Raw genomic sequence first — 26,815 nt, forward strand, 5'->3', positions numbered from 1 at the left:
CATTGTATAGAATGTACTGGGCACTCTTTATTAAAGCTCTCTCGCAGTGGTGTGTATGTACATCATGGTGGTAAATTGTGTGTATCTGCATGCGTGTGTGTTTGAGTTGCTCTGCCAATATGGTCAGAATTAATACACTCTTAATTGTGCATTTTCCAGCGGCAGAACGATCAATCATCATCCCGCCAAAAATAAATCTCACCCCAGAGGATCAATCTTCCAAAGTCTGATTCAATAAATGTTCATGAAAATGTGTTGTGAGAGGCAGATACAACATTTTATGGTATCAGAAGTCCTTTCATTCAACATATTTCCTCCTTATGTCTATCACTGTCCTCTCCAAAGCCCATCAATCCCATCACAAGTTCAACAGGCTGGTCTTCTCTGGGCACCTCGTCTTTCTGCACACGGGGGTACGCCACGTACGCATCATACAGCTTCCCATCAGAGTCTGTTGCATGCAGGACAGGGACAGGTAAAACAAAATAGGTGTGTTAGTGCTTGGCTGGAGCAAATGTCTCCACTAACCTGCCTAACAGAGGAGGCTTGGTTATTAATGACACCATAGTTGCTTGTGTTTCATGGTAACATGGCCTATTCAGTGCCTCGTATGAAACTTTCTCTCCGTTTCCTCTGTCATGGAAAATGCTGTGCTTGTATACTGCAGGTGTGGGATGTGCTACAGTACCTTGCTACATTTGCTACTGATTTTACTTGTGGTCAGGTGGGGAGTGGGAAACAAGCAATGCAACATGTGTGTGTGTGGGTTTAACCTGTTGGGGATAGGGGGCAGTATTTGCACGGCCGGATAAAAAACGTACCCGATTTAATCTGGTTACTACTCCTGCCCAGTAACTAGAATATGCATATAATTAGTAGATTTAGATAGAAAACTCTAACGTTTCTAAAACTGTTTGAATGGTGTCTGTGAGTATAACAGAACTCATATGGCAGTCAAAACCCTGATACAAATCCTAACAGGAAATGGAAATCTGATGTGTGGAATCACTTCAAACCTTTGCCATTGAAACACACAGGGACTTATTAATCATTTAGCACTTCCTAAGGCTTCCACTAGATGTCAACAGTCTTTACAAAGTGGTTTGAGTCTATGGTAGAAACTGACCCAAAGAGAGGCTTGGGAAGTTGGTCACAGGGGGAGGGCCGTTACTACTATGACGTGGGCGCCCATGGGAACCATTTTGTTCCGAAACGTTTAGTAAGACAATGCAATCGTCCGCCTTGAATATTATTGAAGCTCTGGTTAAAAAAGACCCTAAAGATTTGTTATACAACGTTTGACATGTTTGAACGAACGTAAATATATTTTTTTGCACATTCGTGACGACAAGTCCCGCGCGCTTCAGTGCATTATGAGTAGCCTTCGGAACACGCTAACAAGAAGGAACTATTGGGACATAAATTCACTTTTTCGAACCAAACTACATTTGTTGTGGACCTGGGATTCCTAGAAGTGCCTTCTGATGAAGATAATCAAAGGTAAGGGAATATTTACAATAGTATATTTGATTTTAGATGGTTCCAAGATGGCGCTAACATGTATCGCCTAGCCTATTTTTCTGAGCATACCACGTCGTTTATTGCAAAGTGTGATTTCCCAGTAAAGTTATTTTTAAATCTGGCAATGCTGTTGCATTCAAGAGATGTTAATCTATAATTCTTTGAATGACAATATTACATTTTAACAATGTTTTCGAATAGTAATTTTGTAAATTGTAGCGCTGATTCACCGGAAGCATTTGAGGGAAAATATTTTCTGAACGTCACGCGCCGATGTAAAATGCTGTTTTTATATATACAGTGGGGGAAAAAAGTATTTAGTCAGCCACCAATTAATTGTGCAAGTTATCCCACTTAAAAAGATGAGAGGCCTGTAATTTTCATCATAGGTACACGTCAACTATGACAGACAAAATGAGAAAAAAAATCCAGAAAATCACATTGTAGGATTTTTAATGAATTTATTTGCAAATTATGGTGGAAAATAAGTATTTGGTCACCTACAAACAAGCAAGATTTCTGGCTCTCACAGACCTGTAACTTCTTCTTTAAGAGGCTCCTCTGTCCTCCACTCGTTACCTGTATTAATGGCACCTGTTTGAACTTGTTATCAGTATAAAAGACACCTGTCCACAACCTCAAACAGTCACACTCCAAACTCCACTATGGCCAAGACCAAAGAGCTGTCAAAGGACACCAGAAACAAAATTGTAGCCCTGCACCAGGCTGGGAAGACTGAATCTGCAATAGGTAAGCAGCTTGGTTTGAAGAAATCAACTGTGGGAGCAATTATTAGGAAATGGAAGACATACAAGACCACTGATAATCTCCCTCGATCTGGGGCTCCACGCAAGATCTCACCCCGTGGGGTCAAAATGAACACAAGAACGGTGAGCAAAAATCCCAGAACCACACGGGGGGACCTAGTGAATGACCTGCAGAGAGCTGGGACCAAAGTAACAAAGCTTACCATCAGTAACACACTACGCCGCCAGGGACTCAAATCCAGTGCCAGACGTGTCCCCCTGCTTAAGCCAGTATATGTCCAGGCCCGTCTGAAGTTTGCTAGAGAGCATTTGGATGATCCAGAAGAGGATTGGGAGAATGTCATATGGTCAGATGAAACCAAAATTTAACTTTTTGGTAAAAACTCAACTCGTCGTGTTTGGAGGACAAAGAATGCTGAGTTGCATCCAAAGAACACCATACCTACTGTGAAGCATGGGGGTGGAAACATCATGCTTTGGGGCCGTTTTTCTGCAAAGGGACCAGGACGACTGATCCGTGTAAAGGAAAGAATGGGGCCATGTATCGTGAGATTGAGTGAAAACATCCTTCCATCAGCAAGGGCATTGAAGATGAAACGTGGCTGGGTCTTTCAGCATGACAATGATCCCAAACACACCGCCCGGGCAACGAAGGAGTGGCTTCGTAAGATGCATTTCAAGGTCCTGGAGTGGCCTAGCCAGTCTCCAGATCTCAACCCCATAGAAAATCTTTGGAGGGAGTTGAAAGTCCGTGTTGCCCAGCGACAGCCCCAAAACATCACTGCTCTAGAGGAGATCTGCATGAAGGAATGGGCCAAAATACCAGCAACAGTGTGTGAAAACCTTGTGAAGACTTACAGAAAACGTTTGACCTGTGTCATTGCCAACAAAGGGTATATAACAAAGTATTGAGAAACTTTTGTTATTGACCAAATACTTATTTTCCACCATAATTTGCAAATAAATTCATAAAAAATTCTACAATGTGATTTTCTGGATTTTTTTTCCTCATTTTGTCTGTCATAGTTGAAGTGTACCTATGATGAAAATTACAGGCCTCTCATCTTTTTAAGTGGGAGAACTTGCACAATTGGTGGCTGACTAAATACTTTTTTGCCCCACTGTAAATATGAACTTTATCGAACAAAAAATGCATGTATTGTGTAACATGATGTCCTAGGAGTGTCATCTGATGAAGATTGTCAAAGGTTAGTGTTGCATTTAGCTGTGTTTTGGGTATTTGTGATGCATGCTAGTTGCTTTGAAAATGGCAGTGTGATGTTTTTTGGCAGGGTACTCTCCTAACATAATCTAATGTTTTGCTTTTGCTGTAAAGCCTTTTTGAAATCGGACAATGTGGTTCGATTCAGGAGAGGTGTATCTATAAAATGGAGTAAAATAGTCATATGTTTGAGAAATTGAAGTTATAGCATTTATGAGGTTTTGTATTTCGCGCGGCTCCATTTCACTGGCTGTTGACTAGGGTCCCATGTTCCCAGACAGGTTAAATGTGGGCCTGGGTGTTAAAGGGGAGACATGCTGTATGTGCATTACTGTCTGTATCTGGTGTAGGAATGCATGTTTATGTTATTGCGAGTTTCCATTTTGTGAATGCACAGTATGCTATGAGTCTGCAGATAGTGTGTGTGTGTGCATGTCTGTGTGTGCATGCTCAGGCATGTTTCTATTAATGCTTCCGTGAGTGTTCTTGCAAAGTATATATGCGGTAAAGCATCTCATTGCGTACCTGTGTTTGTGTGGAGAAGCGGGAACATCCTCCTTAGCGACAGCATGATGTTGATCTTGAAGTGATGGTAAACAACAATACTAACAGTAAACACCAATACCAGAGTGATCAGTAGTACCCCAATAGGGAACAGATAGTTTGGATCTGTACAGAAAAAAAGAGATAGCGTTTATAATACATAATGTCAAGCTGACTGGCTTTATTCTTCAACCATTTTTCTTCAAAAGTGGTGAGGTTGCAGATGTTATAATACGCTATCAAAACAAGGGTAAAGTGAGGATAATATGTGTGTGATCTTTTGAAACACCTTTATGTTATCTTCCAGACAGGATTGTCTAACCTGTAGGCTGTAGTGTGAAGGAGGCTGAAGGACTGCCTCTGTCGCTGGAAACCTTACACGTGTAATTGATGTAAAAGTCTTCCTCTTCCACCATCAAGAACTTCAAACTACGCTCCAACCATACACCCTCCTTCTCTTCAGACAAGTTCCCCCTTGTGAACACACAATCAAACCATCATGGCCACAGTTAAGATAACATATACTGTTATTGGCGCCGGAGGGGACGGCTGCCGTTTTACGGCCTCCTAACCAACTGTGCTACTTGTGTGTTTTTTTTGCAACTTATTTTGTACATTGGTCTCTTATGACCAAAAAGAGCTTCTGGATATCAGAAGAGCAATTACTCACCTCGAACTGGACAAAGATTTTTTCTTTAATGAGACCAGGCCCAAATCCCCATCATTCACGTGAAGAAAAGACGGTGGTACAGGGGGTGGAGATCAGGGTGCCTTGTGAGAATTCATTGCCGAGTGAGTAACCTGCCTCTACTATCCGTTCTATTGGCCAACATGCAATCACTGGAGAATAATCTGGATGAGATCGGTTTGAGACTATCCTACCAAATGGACATTAAAAACTGGAATATCTTATTTTTCACCGAGTTGTAGCTCGACGACGACAAGGATAATATTCAGTTGGCTGGGTTTTCCATACATCCGCAGGACAGAAAACAGCTACGTCCGGTAAGACGAGGGTGGTGGTGTGTGTCTATTTGTCAATAACAGCTGGTGTGTGATGTCTAACATTAAGGAAGTCTTAAGGTATTGCTCGCCTGAGGTAGGGTACCTCATGATAAGCTGTAGACCACACTATCTACCAAGTGAGTTTATCTATATTTTTCATAGCCATCTATTTACCACCACAAACTCATGCTGGCACTAAGACCGCACTCAACGAGCTGTATAAGGCCATAAACAAACTAGAAAATGCTTATCCAGCAACAGCTCTCCTAGTGGCCGGGGACTTTAATGCAGGCAAACTTAAATCCGTTTTGCCTAATTTCTACCATCATTCACTAACATTATCAACATCTCCCTGACCGAGTCTGTAATACCTACATATTTCAAGCAGACAACCACAGTCCCTGTGCCCAAGGAAGCGAAGGTAAACTGCCTAAATGATTACCACCCCGTAGCACTCATGTCGGTAGCCATGAAGTGCTTTGAAAGGCTGGTCATGGCTCACATCAACATCATCATCCCGGAAACCCTAGACCCATTCCAATTCGCATACCGCTATCTCAATCGCACTCCACACTGCCCTTTCCCACCTGGACAAAAGGAACACCTATGAGAGAATGTTGATAATTGACTACAGCTCAGCGTTCAACACTATAATGCCCACAAAGCGTATTACTAAGCTAAGGACCCTGGGACTAAACACCTCCTTCTGCAACTGGATCCTGGACTTCCTGACAGGCCACCCCCAGGTGGTAAGGGTAGGCAACAACACATCTGCCACGCTGATCCTCAACACTGGGGCCCCTCAGGGGTGCGTGCTTAGTCCCCTCCTGTACTCCCTGTTCATACACGACTCCATGGCCAAACACGATTCCAACGGGTCTGGACGTTGACAAGTAAATTACAAATGTGTTGCTTTTTAACCATTTTCAAGTAAACTTGATTAAGTGTTTTGCTGCATGACCCAGCTGCGCTTCAGCTCCAGCACAGACAGAGGGCCTGACATTCTCCTGTAGAACATAATGGGACCCATGTCGTCCAAAAATTATACTTTTGACTACATAGAACATTCTTCAAAGAATCTTCATGATCATCCAGGTGCTTCCAGGTGCTTTTTGGCAAAGTTGAGTCAAAACTTTGGGACGACATGGGTCCCATTATGTCTGGCGAAAAAGCAGCAGACACTGCATTACACAGTAAGAACATCATAGCTGCACCATCGAGAGCATCCTGACTGGTTGCATCACCACCTGGTATGGGAATTGCTCAGCCTCCGACTGCAAGGCATTGCAGAGGGTAGTGCGTACAGCCCAGTACATCACTGGGGCCAACCTTCCTGCCATCCAGGACCTATATACTAGGCAGTGTCAGAGGAAGGCCCAAAAAATTGTCAAAGACTCCAGTCACCCAAGTCATAGACTGTTCTCTCTGCTACCGCACAGCAACGGTACTGGAGTGCCAAGTCTAGGTCCAAAAGACTCCTTAACAGCTTCTACCCCCAAGCCATAAGACTCCTGAACAGCTAATGAAATGGCTACCCGGGCTAATTGCATTATTTTCTTATTTTTCTATTTTCTTCTTAAAACAATATACATGTTTTATTTATTTTTTACATCAGTTTATTTTAGTAGATACTTTCTTAACACTTATTTTTCTTAAAACTACATTGTTGGTTAAGGGCTTGTAAGTAAGCATTTCACTGTAAGGTCTACAGCTGTTGTATTCAGTACGTGACAAATAACATTTGACTTCATTTGATACCAACGGGCAAGCATGGTGGTGGTATTTAGATGTTTGGGTATGCCTCAGGACCTGGACGACTTGACTTAATACAAGGAATAATGTATTCTGCTCTAGCTTCCCTGTGGCTCAGTTGGTAGAGCATGGTGTTTGCAACGCCAGGGTTGTGGGTTCAATTCCCATGGGGGGCCAGTACAAAAAAAATAAAATGTATGCATTCACTACTGTAAGTCACTCTGGTTAAGAGTGTCTGCTAAATTACTAAAATGTAAATATCAGAGAATGCTACAGGAGAATGTCACTGTCTGTGAGCTGAAGCGCAGCAAGACAATGATCCAAAACACACAATCAAGTCTACATGAAAATTGTTGAAAAGCAACACATTTGTAGAATTCTTAGTGTGTATTGTGATGCTTTTGTGTTATCTCAACCTACCTTTGTGATTCCTGAAAGATCCGCTCTGAAACAATTTTAGAAATTGAGTTCTCTCGCACTATCCAATTCAAATTTGCACAATGTTTATTCCCCACACTCGGGACAAACACCCGACACATCTTACTGAAGGAAGAACCTAGGGGCAAACATTGAATTCTTTATTTGCATCATGCATTAAAAGAACTGTACAAACGCACGCACGCACGCACGCACGCACGCGCACACACACACACACACACACACGTTCTATAGTGGCTTACTCACCCAAATCTGCTTTGATGATCTCATTGGCAGGTTCAACCACTTTGGGCTCCAGGCAATACTCCACTGAAATTATGACAATGATTCATAAACATCATAGACAGACAGAAATATGCAGTCACATGACCCTATTGAAAACTGCCCTTTCTAAGCTCTCACAGAGCAAAGTTTCAAAGCAGCCTCTATGAAATCATAACCTCTGATTCAGGGTCATATACAATGCCTTCAGAAAGTATTCACACCCCTTGACTTTGTCCACATTTTGTTGTATTACAGCTTGAATTTAAAATTGAATCCATTTAGATTTTTGTATCACAGGCTTACACACAATACCCCATCATGTCAAAGTGGAATTATGTTTTTCGAAATGGTTACAAAAAAATGAAAAGTGGAAATGTCTTTAGTATAAGTATTCAATGCCTTTGTTATGGCAAGCATAACTAAGTCCAGCAGTAAAAGTTCTCTGAACAAGTCACATAGTAAGTTGCATGGACTCACTCCGTGTGCAATAATAATAATAATACATTTTAATAGATGTTTGAATGACTACCTCATGTCTGTACCCCACACATACATTACAGTACAATTATATTTAAGGTCCCTCAGTCAGGTAGTGCATTTCAAACACAGATTCAACCACAAAGACCAGGGAGGTTTTCCAATGCCTCGCAAAGAAGGGCAACTATTGGTAGATGGGTAAAAAAAACTGAAAATAAAGCAGACAGTGAATATCCCTTTGAGCATGGTGAAATAAGTTCAGGAGTAAAATTAATTACACTTTGGATGGTTACAGTTTGGATGGTGTTTCAATACACCCAGTCACTGCAAAGATACAGGTTGTCGGAGTGGAAGGAAACCGCTTAGGGATTTCGCCATGATGCCAATGGTGACTTTAAAACAGTTACGGAGTTTAATGGATGTGATAGGAAAAAACTGAGGATGGATCAACAATATTGTAGTTACTCCACAATACTAACCTAATTGACAGGGCTAATGAAGGAAGCCTATACAGAATAAAAATATTCCAAAACATGCATCCTGTTTGCGACAAGGCACTAAAGTAATACTGCGAAACATGTGGCAAAACAATTCACTTCTTGTTCTGAATACAAAGTCTTATGTTTGTGGGAAATCCAATGAAACACATCACTGACTACCACTCTCCCTATTTTCAAACATAGTGGTCGCTGCATCATGTTATGGGCATGCCTGTAATCGTTAAGGACTGGGGAGTTTTTCATTATAAAAAAGAAATGGAATTGAGCTAAGAACAGGCAAAATCGTGGAGGAAAACCTGGTTCCGTCTGCTTTCCAACAGGCACTAGGTGTCACGCCCTGACCTTAGAGCCTTTTTTATTCTCTATTTTGTTAGGTCAGGGTGTGACTTGGGTGGGGATATCTAGGTTTCTATTTCTTTGTTGGCCTAGTATGGTTCCCAATCAGAGGCAGCTGTTTATCGTTGTCTCTGATTGGGGATTATACTTAGGCAGCCCTTTTTCCCACCTGTGATTGTGGGATCTTGTTTTTGTGTAGCTGCCTGTGAGCAGCCCAGAACGTCACGTTTCGTTTTCTTCTGTATTGTTTTTGGTGAGTTTCATATTTATTAAACATGTGGAACTCTAAGTACGCTGCACCTTGGTCCATTCAGACAAAAGTGACACTAGGAGATGAATTCACCATTCAGCAGGTCAATAACCTTTAACACAAGGCCAAATCTACACTGAAGTTGCTAACAAAGAAAACTGTGAATGTTCCTGAGTGACCGATTTACAGTTTAGACTTAAATCTGCTTGAAAATCTATGGCAAGACCAGAAAATGGTTGTCTAGCAATGATCAATAACCAATTTAACAGAGCTTAAAGCATTTTGAAAAGAATAATGGGGAAATGTTGCACAATCCAGGTGTGGAAAGCTCTTAGAGACTTACCCAGAAAGACTCACAGCTATAATCGCAACAAAGGTGATTCTAACATGTATTGACTCGGGGAGTTGAATACTTACGTAGATTGTTGACAATTAAATCCATTTTAATCCCACTTTGCAACACAACAAGATGTGGAAAAAGTCAATGGGTGTGAATACTTTCTGAAGTTACTGTATCTCTGTAATGGCTGTGGTAAGGATTGGGGGTATATGGTAATAATTTGATCCTAGCTCTGTGGTTAGGGACAACTTTTGAGCTGTGCCAACAATACTCACCGTTCACCAAACTGTTGATGGTCTCTGAGATCCTGCCGCTGAGCCCTTCCAAGGTAAAGGTCATGGTGCAGGTGTAGAACGCATGGTCCTCAAGGGTGACCACTTCTACTTGGAGTAACTCCATAGCATTGTGACTGACATAGCTAAACCTGTTCCACAAGGGATCATCTTTCACAATGGGTTCACAGTCCTGACAGGGATCAAATAGAAATGCACAGTGAAAGATAGTGGTAATGGAAAATGGCTAGTAGTACAAAATGAATACACAATTACAGATAAGTTCTGATAATGTCTTACCTTAGAAGACCAACTCTCAGAACAATTCAATGCAGTACAATGTGTGAGAGCAATGAACAATGTAAATGGTATGTGCAGTACTGTGTCTGATGGATCACTGTCTCAAATGTAGTCACAAGTTTTCACTAGTAGTAATAACCCTGCATTCCTATAGTTTTAAACACAAATTAAGCATACATAGAGACAGACTGAATGACTGAAAAGAAAGAGTTCAAACAGACTTTCCAGCATTGTCAGGAAGGGGCAGACTGGGACCAGAAATCCGCCCAGGCTTTCTGACACACCGGACCATTTTTCCCTTGAGGCCCGACATTGGCCCACTTTCTTTCCTTGAGGCCCCCAAAAGGCCCGTTTTTGTCATTGTGGCCCCAATTATTAGCCAGATAATGATATTTTTGTACAAAAAACGAGTTAGACAATTCCATTTGGCTAAAAAGGGACCAGCCCATCCGCCATTTTCTCAAAATGCCAGATGGCTAGTCCGCCCCTGCTGTCAGGCGTCCCCTCTCAACACTCTCCTACTGCACTGTCTGTTTACCCCATTGGACTCACCTTGTACCACTGGATGGAGTAATTGTCCACTTCCCTGATATGGTCACTCAATGGGCAGTTCAGGAAAGATGTGGCTGTGTTGGTCAGGACCTGCTGGGCCTTTTCTGGTCGACCGCATTCTTCTGGGTTGGTGTGGTTCACAATCAGTAAGGCCACCTTCTTGTAGCACTCGGTGGGTAGTCTGTTATCAAAGGTAACAGGAAAGATTTACACCACACACACACACATATACACACACAGCAGACAAAAGTATAGCCCCTACCTCACCACACACACACAGCAGACAAAAGTATAGCCCCTACCTCACAACACACTCATAGTCTCCAGCATCCTCCATCGTGATGTTAAAAATCCAGAGTGTCTTCCCCCGCACCAGAGTCTTTCCTTTCTCCCTGGACAGCTCTGTCCCAGTCCTTGGGTCATACCATGAGATGTTATAGGGGATGCTGCGGTAGTTGAACCCATTGAGGTCCACCAGGGTGGATGTCAACATGGCAGCATCACCGGAAACTGAAAAGACCTGCTCAGTCTCTCGTCCGTTGTCCACACAGAGCTCTGCACACAAAGAGTGTATAGAGTGAAGACAAACATGTAGTACAGGGACTGTTTGAGGACCACCATATTTAATGAGGCCATCTCTTAAAGAACAAAATATGTTGGGGAAATGTGTAACGGCCGTCGTCAGAATTAGACCAAGGTGCAGCAGAGGATGTGTTCATCATTAGAATTTTAATTCAAAAAACAAGAGAACACTACAAAAATGACAGCAAACAGTCCTGTTAGGAAAATACTCAAAACAGAAACAATTACCCACAAAACCCAAAGGAAAAACATGCTCCTTATGTGTGACTCCCAATCAGCAACAACGAGCTTCAACTGTGCCTGATTGGGAGCCACACACGGCCCAAAACAAAGAATTACAAAAACATAGAGAAAGGAACATAGAACGCCCACCCAATGTAACACCCTGGCCTAACCAAAATAAAGAACAAAAAAACCCTTTCTATGGCCAGGGCGTTACAAAATGATGCACTGCAAAAACATTATGCAATTTTTACGCGTGTCATGTAGTATGCATAGACAAAGTTTTTATGGAGATGGTCCCTTCAAAATATATCTAATCTAAACAAATTCTCCAGTGTTAATAAAGTGATTAACATTGATGGTTTAAATCAATACTGAAAGTGTGGAGTCTGTGGACCCGTATAGACACCAAAACAGTGTTAAATTAACACACCATTTAGTGTAAAGCCTTATTCAAATATTTCCCACAGTGTCTTGCCTTTCAAGCAAATTGTAGAGTTACCACCCATGACTGTGTTTGTTAGTGACAGATAAATTATTATTGTATTCATTCATTTTTGTTCCTTAGGATTTCAAAAAGTGAGATCCGAAGTGAATATGTTGTCATAAAAAATAGTGTTTCATAAGGCCTTATTTTGCAGGCATAGTTTTAACCAAATACAGGGGCCTGAAACTCATACACGCCACTTTGAACTAAAACCATGCCCATCATCATATTTTCCAGCATGCTCTATTTCAGGATTACTCTTTTATTACATTTTTTGTTTCAATATTGTTGTGACTTGACTATCATTAATGTGATGACTGTTATTTATCGAATCAACAAACTATGTTCAATTGTTCCTCGATTTAAATTAATCATGGAACAATTAACTCATTATGAATTTGGGACACCACGGAAGAAGTTGTTTAACAAGTTAGCATCTCCTGAAATAAACTCAAAGATATATAAATGATATATGGATAACAGTCACTTAGTAATCATTACCTCACATCAGTGTCATTCTGAATGTTGCAGACTCCTTGATATCTGAAAGAACCCTAACCTCACTTACAAATCAGCAATATGCAAATTGGCTTATTTATTTATTTACTAACTAACTAAATAATAACACAGAATACATACACACTTACATGAGTCCCTAGTGGACTGACAAGATATGACGGCTTGTTACACATATGCAGAGGGAGGGGTAGATAAAGTGAGGGAGAGACAAAGAGAGTCAAACGTGTCGTACATTTGGAAACTACCTTCAAAGTAATAATAATACTTTGCTCAAGAACCACTGCTCATTTGGGTAAGGAATGCAACGTATTTATGTGTAGATGTCTTTGTTCGTCGTCTCTCTGTTGGACTTGATTGATCATTCTATGGGAAAGGGGTTCGTTGTCTTTAGTGTGCCATTCGGTCTAAGGCTCGGCTTGTCCACAAGAGGTCACAATGTCCTTCTTCTTTGTAGAGCTTCTCTGGTAGTGAAGTGTTTGTTAGGCCAGATACTTTAGATGCACCAACGATTGTATGAGATGGGATGTTTTCCTTTCCACCTCGTGTCTTTGTAAAAGTTCTAGGTACACTTTTACATGCACAGCTGCAAACTGAATGTTTATGGTCTCGTAGTGGAGGTTATCTTCTCACTTCGTGTTGGTTTTCAGAGTTTCCAACCATTTCATAACGTACAGCTCGCGCTTCCCGTCGGCTGGTCTGGTAGTTTCAACCATTTGTAACGTCCATCTCACGCCGTTCGTCTGCTGGTCTCAATGATTGATTATTCAGGGTTCAGCTCCCGACCACTTTACACGCCAGTAGTAACCCAGCAATGTACTGGTCTCACCATTTTCAGCCGGGTAGCCACCGCTCCATACTTTCTGGTCTGAATATGTTAATTGTTAGTGAGTCCTTTTAAGCACTCTGGTCGGAAAGGCGGTTCCATCACACTGACACGCTCTTCTGACCTCATTAGGGACGAGGTTTAGTTAATGTGAAGACTAAAATCATATTTCTATCTGTTCAAAAATAGTTTCATTGTTCTTCATATTGTATTATCATCCTATGGGATGGAAACTATACAGATAAAATATGTACACTATCCAAGTTACAGTTATTTCGTTATACCATCCTTAATGAGGTCACAAAATAATAAACATCTCTTTTTCACCTTTATTTAACCAGGTAGGCCAGTTGAGAACAAGTTCTCATTTACAACTGTGACCTGGCCAAGATAAAGCAAAGCAGTGCGACACAAACAACACAGAGTTACACATGGGATAAACAAACGTATAGTCAATAACACAATAGAAAAATCTATATACAGTGTGTGCAAATGTAGTAAGATTAGGGAGGTAAGGCAATAAATAGGCCATAGTGGCGGAATAATTACAATTTAGCAATTAAACACTGGAGTGACAGATGTGCAGAAGATGAATGTGCAAGTAGGGATACTGAGGTGCAAAGGAGCAAAAAAATAAATAACAGTATGGGGATGAGGTAGTTGGGTGGGCTATTTACAGATGGGTTGTGTACAGGTGCAATGATCGGTAAGCTGCTCTGACAACTTATGCCTAAAGTCACTGAGGGAGATATAACACTCCAGCTTCAGTGATTTTTGCAATTTGTTCCAGTCATTGGCAGCAGAGAACTGGAAGGAAAGGCGACCAAAGGAGGAGTTGGCTTTGGGGATGACCAGTGAAATACCTGCTGGAGCGCATGCTACGGGTTGGTGCTGCTATGGTGACCAGTGAGCTGAGATAAGGCGGGGCTTTAGAGAGCCAGATGGAGAGTTTCCCTCCTGCCTTATTTAGACGGGGTGTGAAGGTGTCAGAAAACCTGCACAGCCCCCCACTCCTGTGGGAGAGAGGGTGGGTCTCTGGCTGTCTGTCAGCTATTTTCCAAGATGATCCAAGGCCTTAGATACTCAGCAAGGAGAGAGTCATGACAATATCTATGTTTGTGCAAGTACATTGATTGATTGATTAATCTTATTCTACACAAAGACAAATAAGTGTTTGTACCCCTTTAGCAACAAATCTAAACCTTTTATTCCGAGAATGTACAGTAATACAAGGACCACATCAGGCCTGCAAGTCACATTATGCTGGCTTGCAAGGTGATGTGTAATTCCAATTGCAATCCAATCAGTGGAGATCCAACAGTTGGAATATTTATTCACCTGCAACCTGCATTCAGAATGACTGCCAGGGTTAGGAACATTAGGAATTAACTGATTTGAAATAACTGATTCGATTAGTTTAGAAAAATGTACGTCATTTATCTTTGTGTAACATAAGTTTAATCAGTCAATCAATGTACATAGATATTGAAACAAACAATTCTAAAATGTCAACTTGTAGTAGAGAATGCTGGGAAATAATAATCAATGTGGTTTTGGTTCAAAGTGATGTGTATGAGTTTCAGGCCCCTTTATTAGGGTTAAACTAGGCCCTCAAAATAAGGCCTTATTAAAGATGTATGGCATGATGTTAAATATCTATTTTTATGATAGCATTCACTTGGGATCTCAATGTGTACTGTAGAATGGCGCCGGAGAGGATGGCTGATGTTTTTTGTGCTCCTAACCAACTCTGTTATTTTGTTAATTTTTTTGGCGTTGTTTGTAACTTATTTTGTACATAATGTTGCTACTACTGTCTCTTATGACCGAAAATAACTTTTGGACATCAGAAGAGCGATTACTCACCATGAACTGGTAGAAGCTTTTTCCTTTAACGAGTCTGACGAGAAGGATATATTGCTTTCCTGGAACAGGCCCAAATCCCCATAATTTGCGTGAAGAGAAGATGGAGAAAAAGGGGCAGAGGTTGGGCTGCCATCTGAGAATTCGTAGGTGAGCGAGCAAACCCCCACTGCCATCCGTTCTATTGGCAAACATGTAATCATTGGAAAATAAAATCGATGACCAACGAGCAAGATGAAACTACCAACAGGACATTAAAAACTGTAATATCTTATTTTTCACTGAGTGGCTGAACGACGACATGAACAACATACAGTCGGCAGGTTTTACACTGTATCGGCAGGATAGAACAGCAGCCTTTGGTAAGACATTATATCCTGTTGTCGGAATACAACAGGATATAATGAGGACTACATGAAATATGTCTTGTATGTAATGGACATTTTAAAAAAGGGACTGGTCTTGGGATATGTTTTGGTTGTTTTCTCTTCTTTTTTTCATTAAAAAAAATACATTTGACGAACAATTGCATCCAATGAAGTGAGCAGGCTGGGCTGACATGCTTATAGCCTTGCTAGGACTTTCAAATATGAGCAGGCATGTATAAGATTGTGCTGTTATTATTTATATTAATATTATCTATTATTGTTACTATAAAACCTTTTCCTGACTGTTTTCCATGTTATTTGGTTAGTTCTCTTAGGCATCCTCATAAATAATTATGTTATCATGGGACTGCACATATTTACCTCTGACCAACACCAATTGGCGGCCAAGTGTTTGCCATAGGACGTAAAGGTCCATCATGAGTCAGGGAGATGGTCTGATGGTCTTAGTGACAACAAACCTAGATATGGGGGGAGGTTTTAGTTGGTGGAATATTAGGACAATTGGAGAATTACAAAGTTGCAGCTACAGTATGCTAAACAGTGCAAAATATTATGGTACAGCTATATGGACACTTAATCATCGTTGTACGAACTGGAAGCATACTCGGACCAACGTGCAGCATGATCTGGGTTCCACATATTTTATTTAAGTGAACCGCACAAAACAATAAAGAATAAACTAAACGTGACTAAGTGGTGCACATGCACAAAACACAAAATAATATCCCACAAACACAGGTGGGAAAAACAGCTACATAAATATGATCCCCAATTAGAGACAATGATTACCAGCTGCCTCTAATTGGGAATCATACAAATCACCAACATAGAAATAATAACCTAGAACCCCACATAGAAATAATAAACTAGAATACCCCCCAGTCACGCCCTGACCTACTTCACCATAGAGAAACAATGGCTCTCTATGGTCAGGGAGTGACAGTCCGGCCGCAAAACCTGAAACCAAATAGGGTGGGGGGGGGGGGTGATTAGTGTCGGTGGCGGCTCTGGTGCGGGACGAAGTACCCGCTTATCCCGCGGATCCGCCAGCATCGGGACGAAGAACCCGCTCAGCTCGCGGATCCACCATCTTTGGTGGTGTCTCTGGTGGGGCCGAAGAAACCGCTCATCCCGCGGATCCAGCCATGGACCCAGGCTGAACACTGTGCCTGGACTGGATCTCGATGCCGAGGAAGGCTCCTGCCATGGAGCGGGACTGGACACCGGCCCTGACCTGGACATCGGTGCAGAGGAGAGCTCCTGCCATGGAGCTGGACTGGATGCCGTGTTTGGAAGCTCCGGACCGTTGACCCTCGCTGAAGGTTCCGGACCGTTGACCGTCGCCGGAGGTTCCGGACCGTGGACCATCGCTGGAGGTTCCGTGCTGTGGACCGTCTCAGGAGGTTCCGGGCTGTTCCGGGCTGTGGACCGTCGTTGGAGGTTCCGGACTGTGGACCGTCGTTGGAGGATCCGAACTGTGGAACGTTGCCAGAAGCTCTGGACTGGGAACTGTCACCGGAAGCTCTGGACTGGGGAACGTCTCGGACTGAGGAGGCGCACTGGAGGCCTGGTGCGTGGAGCTGGCACAGGACGTACTGGGCTGTGGAAGAGCACTGGAGACCTGGTGCGTAGAACCGGCACACATGGAACCGGACAAATGACACGCTCCTCAAGGCGAGTGTGGAGAGCTAGCACAGGTCGTACAGGGCTGGGAAGGTGTACTGGAGACCTGGTGCGAGGAGCCGGTACAACTTTCACCAGACTGATAGCACGCTCCTCAGGACGAGTACGGAGAGCTGACTCAGGTGGCATTAAACCGATAACACGCTCCTTAGGGCAAATGTCATGCATCCTCCACCAATTCAATAAATCTCATTTCTCTCTCCTCCAAATTCTCCCTCAACTCACTGACGGTCTCTGATTCTCTCCGTTCACTCTCCTCCAGTTTCTCCCTCTTCTCCCACACTGGCTCTGGTTCACTCCTCGGCTCTGCCGAGCACCCCTTGTGCCCCCCCCCCCAAAAACAATTTGGGCTGTTTTTTGGGTTTTCTATGTGGTCGCGAACCCCGGCGTCGTCGCTGACCTCCATTGTAACCTTCCGTCCTCTGTGACTCCTGCCAAGGACGGATCTCCTGTCCTTCCATTATTTCCTCCTAGGTCCAACTTATTTTCCCTATCGTAGCACGCTGCTTGGTCCTGTGTTGGTGGGATATTCTGTCATGCTCGTTGTACGAACTGGAAGCATACTCGGACCAACGTGCAACATGATCTGGGTTCCACATATTTTATTTAAGTGAACTGCACAAAACAATAAAGAATAAACGGAACGTGACTAAGTGGTGCACATGCACAAAACACAAAATACAAAATAATATCCCACAAACACAGGTGGGAAAAACAGCTACATAAATATGACCTCAATTAGAGGCAACGATTACCAGCTGCCTCTAATTGGGAATCATATCAATAATAACCTAGAACCCCACATAGAAATAATAAACTAGAATACCCCCCCAGTCACGCCCTGACCTACTTCACCATAGAGAAACAATGGCTCTCTATGGTCAGGGTGTGACAGGAGTGGCCATCACAAAGCCCTGACCTCAATCCTATAGAAAACCTGTAGGCAGAACTGAAAAAGCGTGTGAGAGCAAGGAGGCCTACAAACCTGACTCAGTTACACCAGTTCTGTCAGGAGGAATGGGCCAAAATTCACCCAACTTATTGTGGGAAGCTTGTGGAAGGCTACCTGAAACGTTTGACCCAAGTTAAACAATTTGAAGGCAATGCTACCAAATACTAATTGAGTGTATGTAAACTTCTGACCCACTGGGAATGAGATGAAAGAAATAAAAGCTGAAAAAAATCATTCTCTCTACTATTATTCTGACATTTCACATTCTTAAAGTAAAGTGGTGATCCTAACTGACCTAAGACATGGAAACTGAGTTTAAATGTATTTGGCTAAGGTGTATGTAAACTTCCGACTTCAAATTAATGTGAGAATGCTATTCATTGACTACAGCTCAGTGTTCAACACCATACTTCCCTCAAAGCTCATCACTAAGCTAAAGACCATGGGACTAAACACCTCCACCTGCAACTGGATCCTGGACTTCCTGATGGGCCAGCCCCAGGTGATAAGGGTAGGTAACAATACATCCGACACACTGATCTTCAACACGGGGCCCCCTCGGGGGTGCTCAGTCCCCTCCTGTACTCCCTGTTCACTCATGACTGCACGGCCAGGCACGACTACAACGCCATCATTAAGTCTGGCTAAGGTGTATGTAAACTTCTGACTTCAACTGTATATATACAGTGGGGGAAAAAAGTATTTGATCCCCTGCTGAATTTGTACGTTTGCCCACTTACAAAGAAATGATCAGTCTATAATTTTAATAGTAGGTTTATTTGAACAGTGAGAGACAGAATAACAACAAAAAAATCCAGAAAAACGCATGTCAGAAATGTTATAAAATTATTTACATTTTAATGAGGGAAATAAGTATTTGACCCCTCTGCAAAACATGACTTAGTACTTGGTGGCAAAACCCTTGTTGGCAATCACAGAGGTCAGACGTTTCTTGTAGTTGGCCACCAGGTTTGCACACATCTCAGGAGGGATTTTGTCCCACTCCTCTTTGCAGATCTCCTCCAAGTCATTAAGGTTTCGAGGCTGACGTTTGGCAACTCGAACCTTCAGCTCCCTCCACAGATTTTATATGGGATTCAGGTCTGGAGACTGGCTAGGCCACTCCAGGACCTTAATGTGCTTCTTCTTGAGCCACTCCTTTGTTGCCTTGGCCGTGTGTTTTGGGTCATTGTCATGCTGGAATACCCATCCACGACCCATTTTCAATGCCCTGGCTGAGGGAAGGAGGTTCTCACCCAAGATTTGACGATACATGGCCCCGTCCATCGTCCCTTTGATGCAGTGAAGTTGTCCTGTCCTCTTAGCAGAAAAACACCCCCAAAGCATAATGTTTCCACTTCAATGTTTGACGGTGGAGATGGTGTTCTTGGGGTCATAGGCAGCATTCCTCCTCCTCCAAACACGGCGAGTTGATGTCAAAGAGCTCCATTTTGGTCTCATCTGACCACAACACTTTCACCAGTTGTCGTCTGAGTCATTCAGATGTTCATTGGCAAACTTCAGATAGGCATGTATATGTATTCTTGAGCAGGGGGACCTTGCGGGCGCTGCAGGATTTCAGTCCTTCACGGCGTAGTGTGTTACCAATTGTTTTCTTGGTGACTATGGTCCCAGCTGCCTTGAGATCATTGACAAGATCCTCCCGTGTAGTTCTGGGCTGATTCCTCACCGTAATCATGATCATTGCAACTCCACGAGGTGAGATCTTGCATGGAGCCCCAGGCCGAGGGATATTGACAGTTCTTTTGTGTTTCTTCCATTTGCGAATAATCGCACCAAATGTTGTCACCTTCTCACCAAGCTTCTTGGCGATGGTCTTGTAGCCCATTCCAGCCTTGTGTAGGTCTACGATCTTGTCCCTGACATCCTTGGGGAGCACTTTGGTCTTGGCCATGGTGGAGAGTTTGGAATGTGATTGATTGCTTCTGTGGACAGGTGACTTTTTTACAGGTAACAAGCTGCGGTTGTGAGCACTCCCTTTAAGAGTGTGCTCCTAACCTCAGCTCGTTACCTGTATAAAAGACACCTGGGAGCCAGAAATCTTTCTGATTGAGAGGGGGTCAAATACTTATTTCCCTCATTAAAATGCAAATCAATTTATAACATTTCTGACATGCGTTTTTCAGGATTTTTTGTTGTTATTCTGTGTCTCACTGTTCAAATAAACCTACCATTAAAATTATAGACTGATCATTTCTTTGTCAGTGGGCAAACGTACAAAATCAGCAGGGGATCAAATACTTTCCCCCCCACTGTATATATATTTAAATGATATCATTGATGCAATTTCAGTGGTGTTTGAGTTGCTTTTTGTGTCACCAAATTTGCTTGAGAGGATTTTACTGTATCACTTTTCACTTCATCCAAGTTACTTGACATTGGTGTTTCAAAGAGCTCTCAGTCAAGGCGAATTAATTAATATAATCTCACCGCCCACTCAGCCTGTCTTTTTAAACTTCCTGGTAGTTAGCCATGAGATAAAAAGTACTTTTCAGAATGACTGTTCAGGAACTTTAAAACTCTGTGTTTTTTTAACACAGGAGAATTTGCTGTGTGCTATACCTTTGAGAACACAAGAAACAGGTACTCAAATATTTTCAGGGTTGCTGTATCAAAGGATATAATTCCATCAACACCCACCAGAGGGGAAGTCCCACCAGATGTTCGTCCTACTTACCTCCTGCTGCCTTGGAGCTGCCAGTGAGACAGAGGTGTGACAAGAACAAGAGCTGCAACCTCTGACTCCAATCCATAGCTGAAACAAAGAGACACACAGAATCACTTGTGAGTTTTAGTCACGGATTGCCATAATAGACTCAAACAAACTATCAGAATCAAGGGTCACATCACACTGTCCAAAATCTTCAGCAAGCAAAATGATCAGACACACAAAAGTACCATGCTTCTTTCTGACCATCCACTTAATCCCTTTCTTGTCAACTGAATGTCTGTCTCCCACACAAACACACCCCAGAGCTACATAGCAAATTATCCAGTGTTAAATTAACACTGAAAGTGTGGACCCCTATAGACATTGGAAAGTGTTAAATTAACATACTGCTTAGTGTAAAGAATATATATATATATATATATATATATATATTTTAATTTCATTTCCCAGAGTGCCTATCCTGTCAAGTGAGTTGTAGAGTTACAGCACTATCCATGACTGTATCTGTTAGTGACAAAGACATAGTTGTTGCATTCATCCATTTTCAGTCCTATAGCCTTCACCAAGTGAGATCCTTAGTGAATATGTCATCAAAAATTGTTTTTTTTACCTTTATTTAACTAGGCAAGTCAGTGAAGAACAAATTCTTATTTCAACGACAGCCTAGGAACAGTGGGTTAACTACCTTGTTCAGGGGTAGAAAAACAGATTTTTACCTTGTCAGCTCTGGGATTTGATCTTTCAACCTTTGCGTTTACTAGTCCAATGCTCTAACCACTAGGCTACCTGCCGCCCATTTAATGTTAAAGGCCTACACTCTGAACATAACAATTAAATGTTGAATTAACACTCGTTGTTGTAAAATAACCCCAGTGTTGGTGTTAGTAACCAGATTTGAACCAAAACCACGCCCATCATAATCACATTTCACAGCATGCTCTATTTCAGGTTGATTTTAAGATTTTATTTCTCAAGATCTATGTTTTTTTAACGTACATTGATTAATTGATGTTATGCTTCTCAAATACAAATGTCATACATTTTCTAAACTAATCCGATATGTTACTGAAATGGTTATTCCAATTTAGATGCTTTAGGTAGTCTCATATTTCAGTTTTCCCAACCCTGGCAGTCATTATGAATCCAGGTTGTGGGTGATATAAAATTCAGAAGGTTGGATATCCCCATTTCGGCTGGATTTTTACCAGAATTAGACATCATTTTGCAAGCCAGCATAATGTGACAGGTTGTGTGATTATCCAAACATGGATTAATTTAACCATCAGATGGGTTTTTATTCACTTTCTTTCTGGGTTGACCAAGCAGCCTGGTCTTTTTATTGAAATCCATAGGTTATTTTCAGGAGGTGTGGCTTTTAGATAGTTATTTTTGGCCATCTGTGAGATTAAATGTAATTCCGGTTAGTCATGTTAATTCTGTACACAGCAATTTTATATTTTCATTTAATATTATTTCACATCACATATTCAAACACAAAAATATGAACATTATTATTTACATATTGCACTAAAGTGGTTACAAACCCATTGGGGATATAGCATTATGATTTGCATAGGCTTTTAAATAATTCATTAACTTCTGCAGGCATAATTAAAGCTACAGAAATGTCAGCATTCAGCTGTAACATGTCACAACAATTCAACAGAACAGATGAACAGGAATTAGATTTACTCTCACGGGTGGCTCAAAATAACTTCCTTAAAGCCAGGCCCCTACAACTCCAAGCCTCCATACTTCTGATTTGACCCTCTGGGTCATATCTCAACAACCCATCATCACCAAACAAACCTTGCTCTTTTTAAAAAACAACCAAACTAAGTGACCCATTGCCTGCAACCCAGCAGTTGGGTCATCCAAACAACCCTGAGTGTAAGGGGAGCTTAAATTCATTGCTCAGTCTAAAGAGGATTTTCTTGGGAGGGGCTGTAAGAGGTGCGTGACTGGCTGCAGGGAAGTCAGGCGCAGGAGAGCAGAACTGGGTAATAACCGGAGCAGTTTAATATGCAAAACCAATGGCACCCAGAACAACAAAATATGGGTACAAAATAACCCATCGCGAACCAGTCAGAGTGCACAAATACTTTAAACAAACAATTCCACACACAGACATGGGGGTAACAGAGGGTTATATACACGACAAGTAATGAGGGAATGTAAACCATGTGTGTGGGAAAACAAGACAAAACAAATGGAAAATGAAAGGTGGATCGGCGATGGCTAGAAGACCGGTTACGTCGACCGCCAAATGCCGCCAAAACAAGGAGAGGAACCGACTTTGGCGGAAGTCGTGACAGGGGCTTTAATTCATAACAGTAGAAAAAGGTGGTTCTATGACGCCTGATCATGTCTGTGATCACGGGGGCGGGTCAATGACTTAGTTAAACTTTAAAGGGAATACAATTCTCTCACATTAAAGGTTTAACATCACATTACATCATTTCATAAATAGTTTCATCTTTACTCAATCATTTTATTCAAGAATTAGATGCTAACACCATAATTGAGAAATGTACACATTCAGAGATACAGTTATGTGTGTCTCCTGTCCTTCGTGAGCTCACCAAATGAAACACACTCAACATAACTGTCCCTTAAGTGTCCACGGACATTTCCCACATTCTCACAAGTGGACAATTAGTTTAATTTTCCCATTTTTGGAGCTTTAGGAGTTCGGCCATGTGAAATCCCTTGTTCCCTCTGTGGTCTCTCTCTCTGCATGAAAAGGGGGAATGCCAGGAATTTACGACCTGAGATAACAGAACTTGGGTGTAGGAGAGAGTGAGAAGCCATGATCTATACTCAGAAAGGGCCACATCATGACATAACTAAGTTATCAACTGTGTGGTGTCACACTACTTTTGTCCACTTGTAATGAGAGTGATATCAAATGTACATTCTGCTTCTACATGGAGTTTGTCTAATGTTTTGTGTGATATCTTTGCTTTATATCGTGTAACAACATAGTGTCTATTCTGGATGATGTGCCATTGGCAATATGCATTTACATTTTAGTTGTTTTTCAGATGCTCTTATCCAGAGCGACTTACAGGAGCAATTAGGGTTTAGTGCCTTGCTCAAGGGAACACACAGATTTTTCACCTAGTAAGCTTGGGGATTCAAACCAGCGATCTTTCAGTTACTGGCCCAGCGCTGTTAACTGCTAGGCTACAGTGATAAGGCTGTGCCTTGACAGAAGCACTACAAGATGTGGAGACAACAGTGCTAGTAGGCGTCAGAATCAAATCTACATCTGTGCTCCCATTTGCCCATGTTTCTTGGAGATCATTTGAATGGTAACATTTTGTGATACTCAACTCATCCGGTGGTATAAGCACATTCATACAGTAACTGTTTCATAACACCTCAAATGAATGCCACTATACTGGAGGTGTCTGTGCACACACTATGAAGCCATATGACAAGGTTATGACGTCCGTCATTCCATTCAATTTAATAATGTAACACAGAGGTTGGTAAATTACATAACATGTTATAACATCTGGTATGTATACTCTTATGTAACATGTAATAACATATAACATAAGTTGTTATGCAGACTGTGTAATAGCAGTTGTTACTAACAGTTGACATTAGAGAATATGACAACAGGATGAACAGTCATCTATAAAACCCATTATTAACTAGTTTTATAACATGTTATGCCATTACTCATTACTATTTAAAAATACTTATGACAGCTTATGACATTTGGTATAATGTGTAATATAGCTGTTATAAAGGCTTCATCAATAAAGACACAGTAAAGACTACAGTAAAGTGTTGACCGAAATGTCCGATTAACGGCTTTAGTCAACCAGCTACAGTAACAATTTCTACCCATGCAAATGGATGGTGGAAAAGCTTTCTGGTGAGAGAAGAACATTTATGAAAATGACTTTCCCACACGGTGTCAATGTAATTACTCATATCTGACATGATTGACCTCTCACAATGAATCTGATTACTGATGTTAGAGACGTGAATGACTTGAGACAAAACAAAGAGAAGATTTGGAGTGAAAAACTCAGCAGAGTGTAAAACAAAATAATGCAACTCACAAAAGAACGTAACAGAGAAAAACATCAAGGCAGTACAAAATATACAATTAAAGAAAAACAAAATGTCAACTAACTGACTGAACCCAAGCCAACCACACACACCACTAAGACATACTCTTTAGCAGGCTACTCTTTAGTCCTCATGCAAGGCCACAGCTCTGCACGCTATCTCTGTAACACGTGCACGGTCCATGCTTTTTACTCCATCATCATACAGAGTAATAACCAGCAACAACTAACACATTCCTAGCACTATAGCAACGCACATGGTAAGACAGATAAGGTTCATCTTTCTGTCACTTGAACACATAGCACAACTTCCTGACTGAGGAAAGGAGGAATTCAAGCCTTCAACACAATTATCTCCGAGCATATAAATGACAACGTGAAGCGTGCCGTTTGTGATAAGAGTTATAAAACCAGGAGAGGGAGTTCCTCAAAATCCTGAAACTTCCAAAGGATGGATCTTACAAGAAACTAATGGTTAAAGCTGGAATCCTTTGACGCTACATCCATTTTTGGACATATAAATGAATGATATAGTGTATACCCATTGACTCTTAAATGATATAACTTATTAATACCTCATGAGCTTAGTTCAACTGTCGTACACCATCAGAACCAAAATACAAGCTTGTTTTACTCCAATGTTTGGAAACAATGTAAATGTAAACATCGTGGGTGGTCAGTGCTTGCATCCATAGCTGTGTCTATGAATTTGAGCGTTTACATTTCTCCAGGCCCACCCCTCAGGTGTGGGGTCCACTTTGTTATTGTTTCAATTAAGAATTCTAGCTTTAAAGTTACTTCTCTATTTATCACTGGTTAAAGGTGCTACACATAAGATTTCTTAGAATTTTTGGATTGTAATTTGAGAAAATGTCCATAATATATCTGCAGTAATAGTGGAACGATAGTGTTTCACAGTATTACTTACCTGCCAGTGTTGTGACTGGCTCTGATATTTGCCTATTGTTTTCTCCCGCCGGAATGACATCTGTTGTCAAAATGGGAAAGCTGTTCTGACTTGGTGGCTGTGTTATCTAGTAGAAATCCCTCTGTCAATTCCTGGTTGTAAAGATTCTACACTGCTTGCTCAATTTTTATTAATGTGAGAAAACAAACAAAAAATAGTGTAGGGGATCTATAGATATCTACTAGCACAATAGCAGATACCCATAGACTTCCAGTAATTGCCTTAACGCAAGTTAGCATTGGCTTGTGAAACACCTCTAACTTCCTTCATATTGGACACATAAAAATGTTATCCACAAGTTCATCTGACTCTGGGGAAGTAGATAAAGGACCTCATTGCCAAAATACTAAAGTATCCTTTTAAGGCCTGCAGTGTGAACAAGACTTTAGAGAGCCTCCAGGCAGAGCTGCATAGTGGGGACTAGTTAAAGAGCCAGTGCAATTGAGACACATCATGAGCCCCATGGTGGAGTTGCTTCTCCGTGAGGACCACAAACCTTACTGAAGACACTGTGTTGTGATAGCCAGGTGGACCTCATGACATAGCTGCAGGACCATTCAAAAATGTATAAAGTTTAACTATTTTTATCAGAACTAACTTTAAACCAGCTATAAATCCTTCCTAATGGCTACCTTCATGCTATATAATAAACCCAAGTGTACCAACAGTTTGGAGTAACAATTACAATACTTACATGGATTCATGTATCTTCTTAGAGATGATAAACCCAAGGTCCTCTTCACTTTGTTTCACACTGAGTGGTTTCAGGTTGACTGAAGTGTGATTTTAAGGAAGATTCTTCAGTTTGACAAGACAATGCTGGAGAACGTTTTCTTGAGGTGTGAAACAACCTCAGCTGGATTTTCACCCATTGGATTTTAGAATCTCCAGTCCTCCTAACCACACTTTATTTGAAATGGCCTATGATCACATTGGATTTCAGTAAAGCAGGTTACCAGTCACAGCCAGTCCTACCTGTATGTAAGCTAGACATAACAGAAGAGCTAGC

General features: G+C 41.6%; 1 protein-coding gene across 2 annotated transcripts; it reads right to left on the minus strand.

The window, feature by feature from the left end:
- Positions 1-26,810, minus strand: LOC115155670 (interleukin-1 receptor type 2-like). Of its 2 annotated transcripts, none has more exons than XM_029702538.1 (10): positions 26,501-26,810; positions 20,758-20,835; positions 10,842-11,094; positions 10,540-10,720; positions 9,691-9,880; positions 7,495-7,557; positions 7,231-7,366; positions 4,433-4,527; positions 4,036-4,179; positions 1-451 (listed from the first exon to the last, which is right to left on the minus strand). In XM_029702538.1, exons 1-10 carry the CDS (start codon positions 26,508-26,510, stop codon positions 303-305), a joined length of 1,299 nt encoding a protein of 432 aa, XP_029558398.1. In that variant the 5' UTR covers positions 26,511-26,810; the 3' UTR covers positions 1-302. The 2 variants fall into 2 exon arrangements, with proteins under 2 accessions (XP_029558398.1, XP_029558397.1); XM_029702537.1 differs by having other exon boundaries at positions 4,376-4,527; positions 26,501-26,809.
- Positions 26,811-26,815: the final 5 nt, after the last annotated feature.

Source organism: Salmo trutta, chromosome 20, assembly GCF_901001165.1.
Source record: "Salmo trutta chromosome 20, fSalTru1.1, whole genome shotgun sequence".
Lineage (NCBI taxonomy): Eukaryota > Metazoa > Chordata > Actinopteri > Salmoniformes > Salmonidae > Salmo > Salmo trutta.

Coding starts and splice junctions, on each gene's coding strand:
- LOC115155670 (XM_029702537.1), bottom strand. Junction 4,180..4,375: donor CTTCACACTACAGCCTACAG/GTTAGACAATCC, acceptor TTTTCTGTACAG/ATCCAAACTATCTGTTCCCT. Junction 452..4,035: donor GCTTCTCCACACAAACACAG/GTACGCAATGAG, acceptor TGCATGCAACAG/ACTCTGATGGGAAGCTGTAT.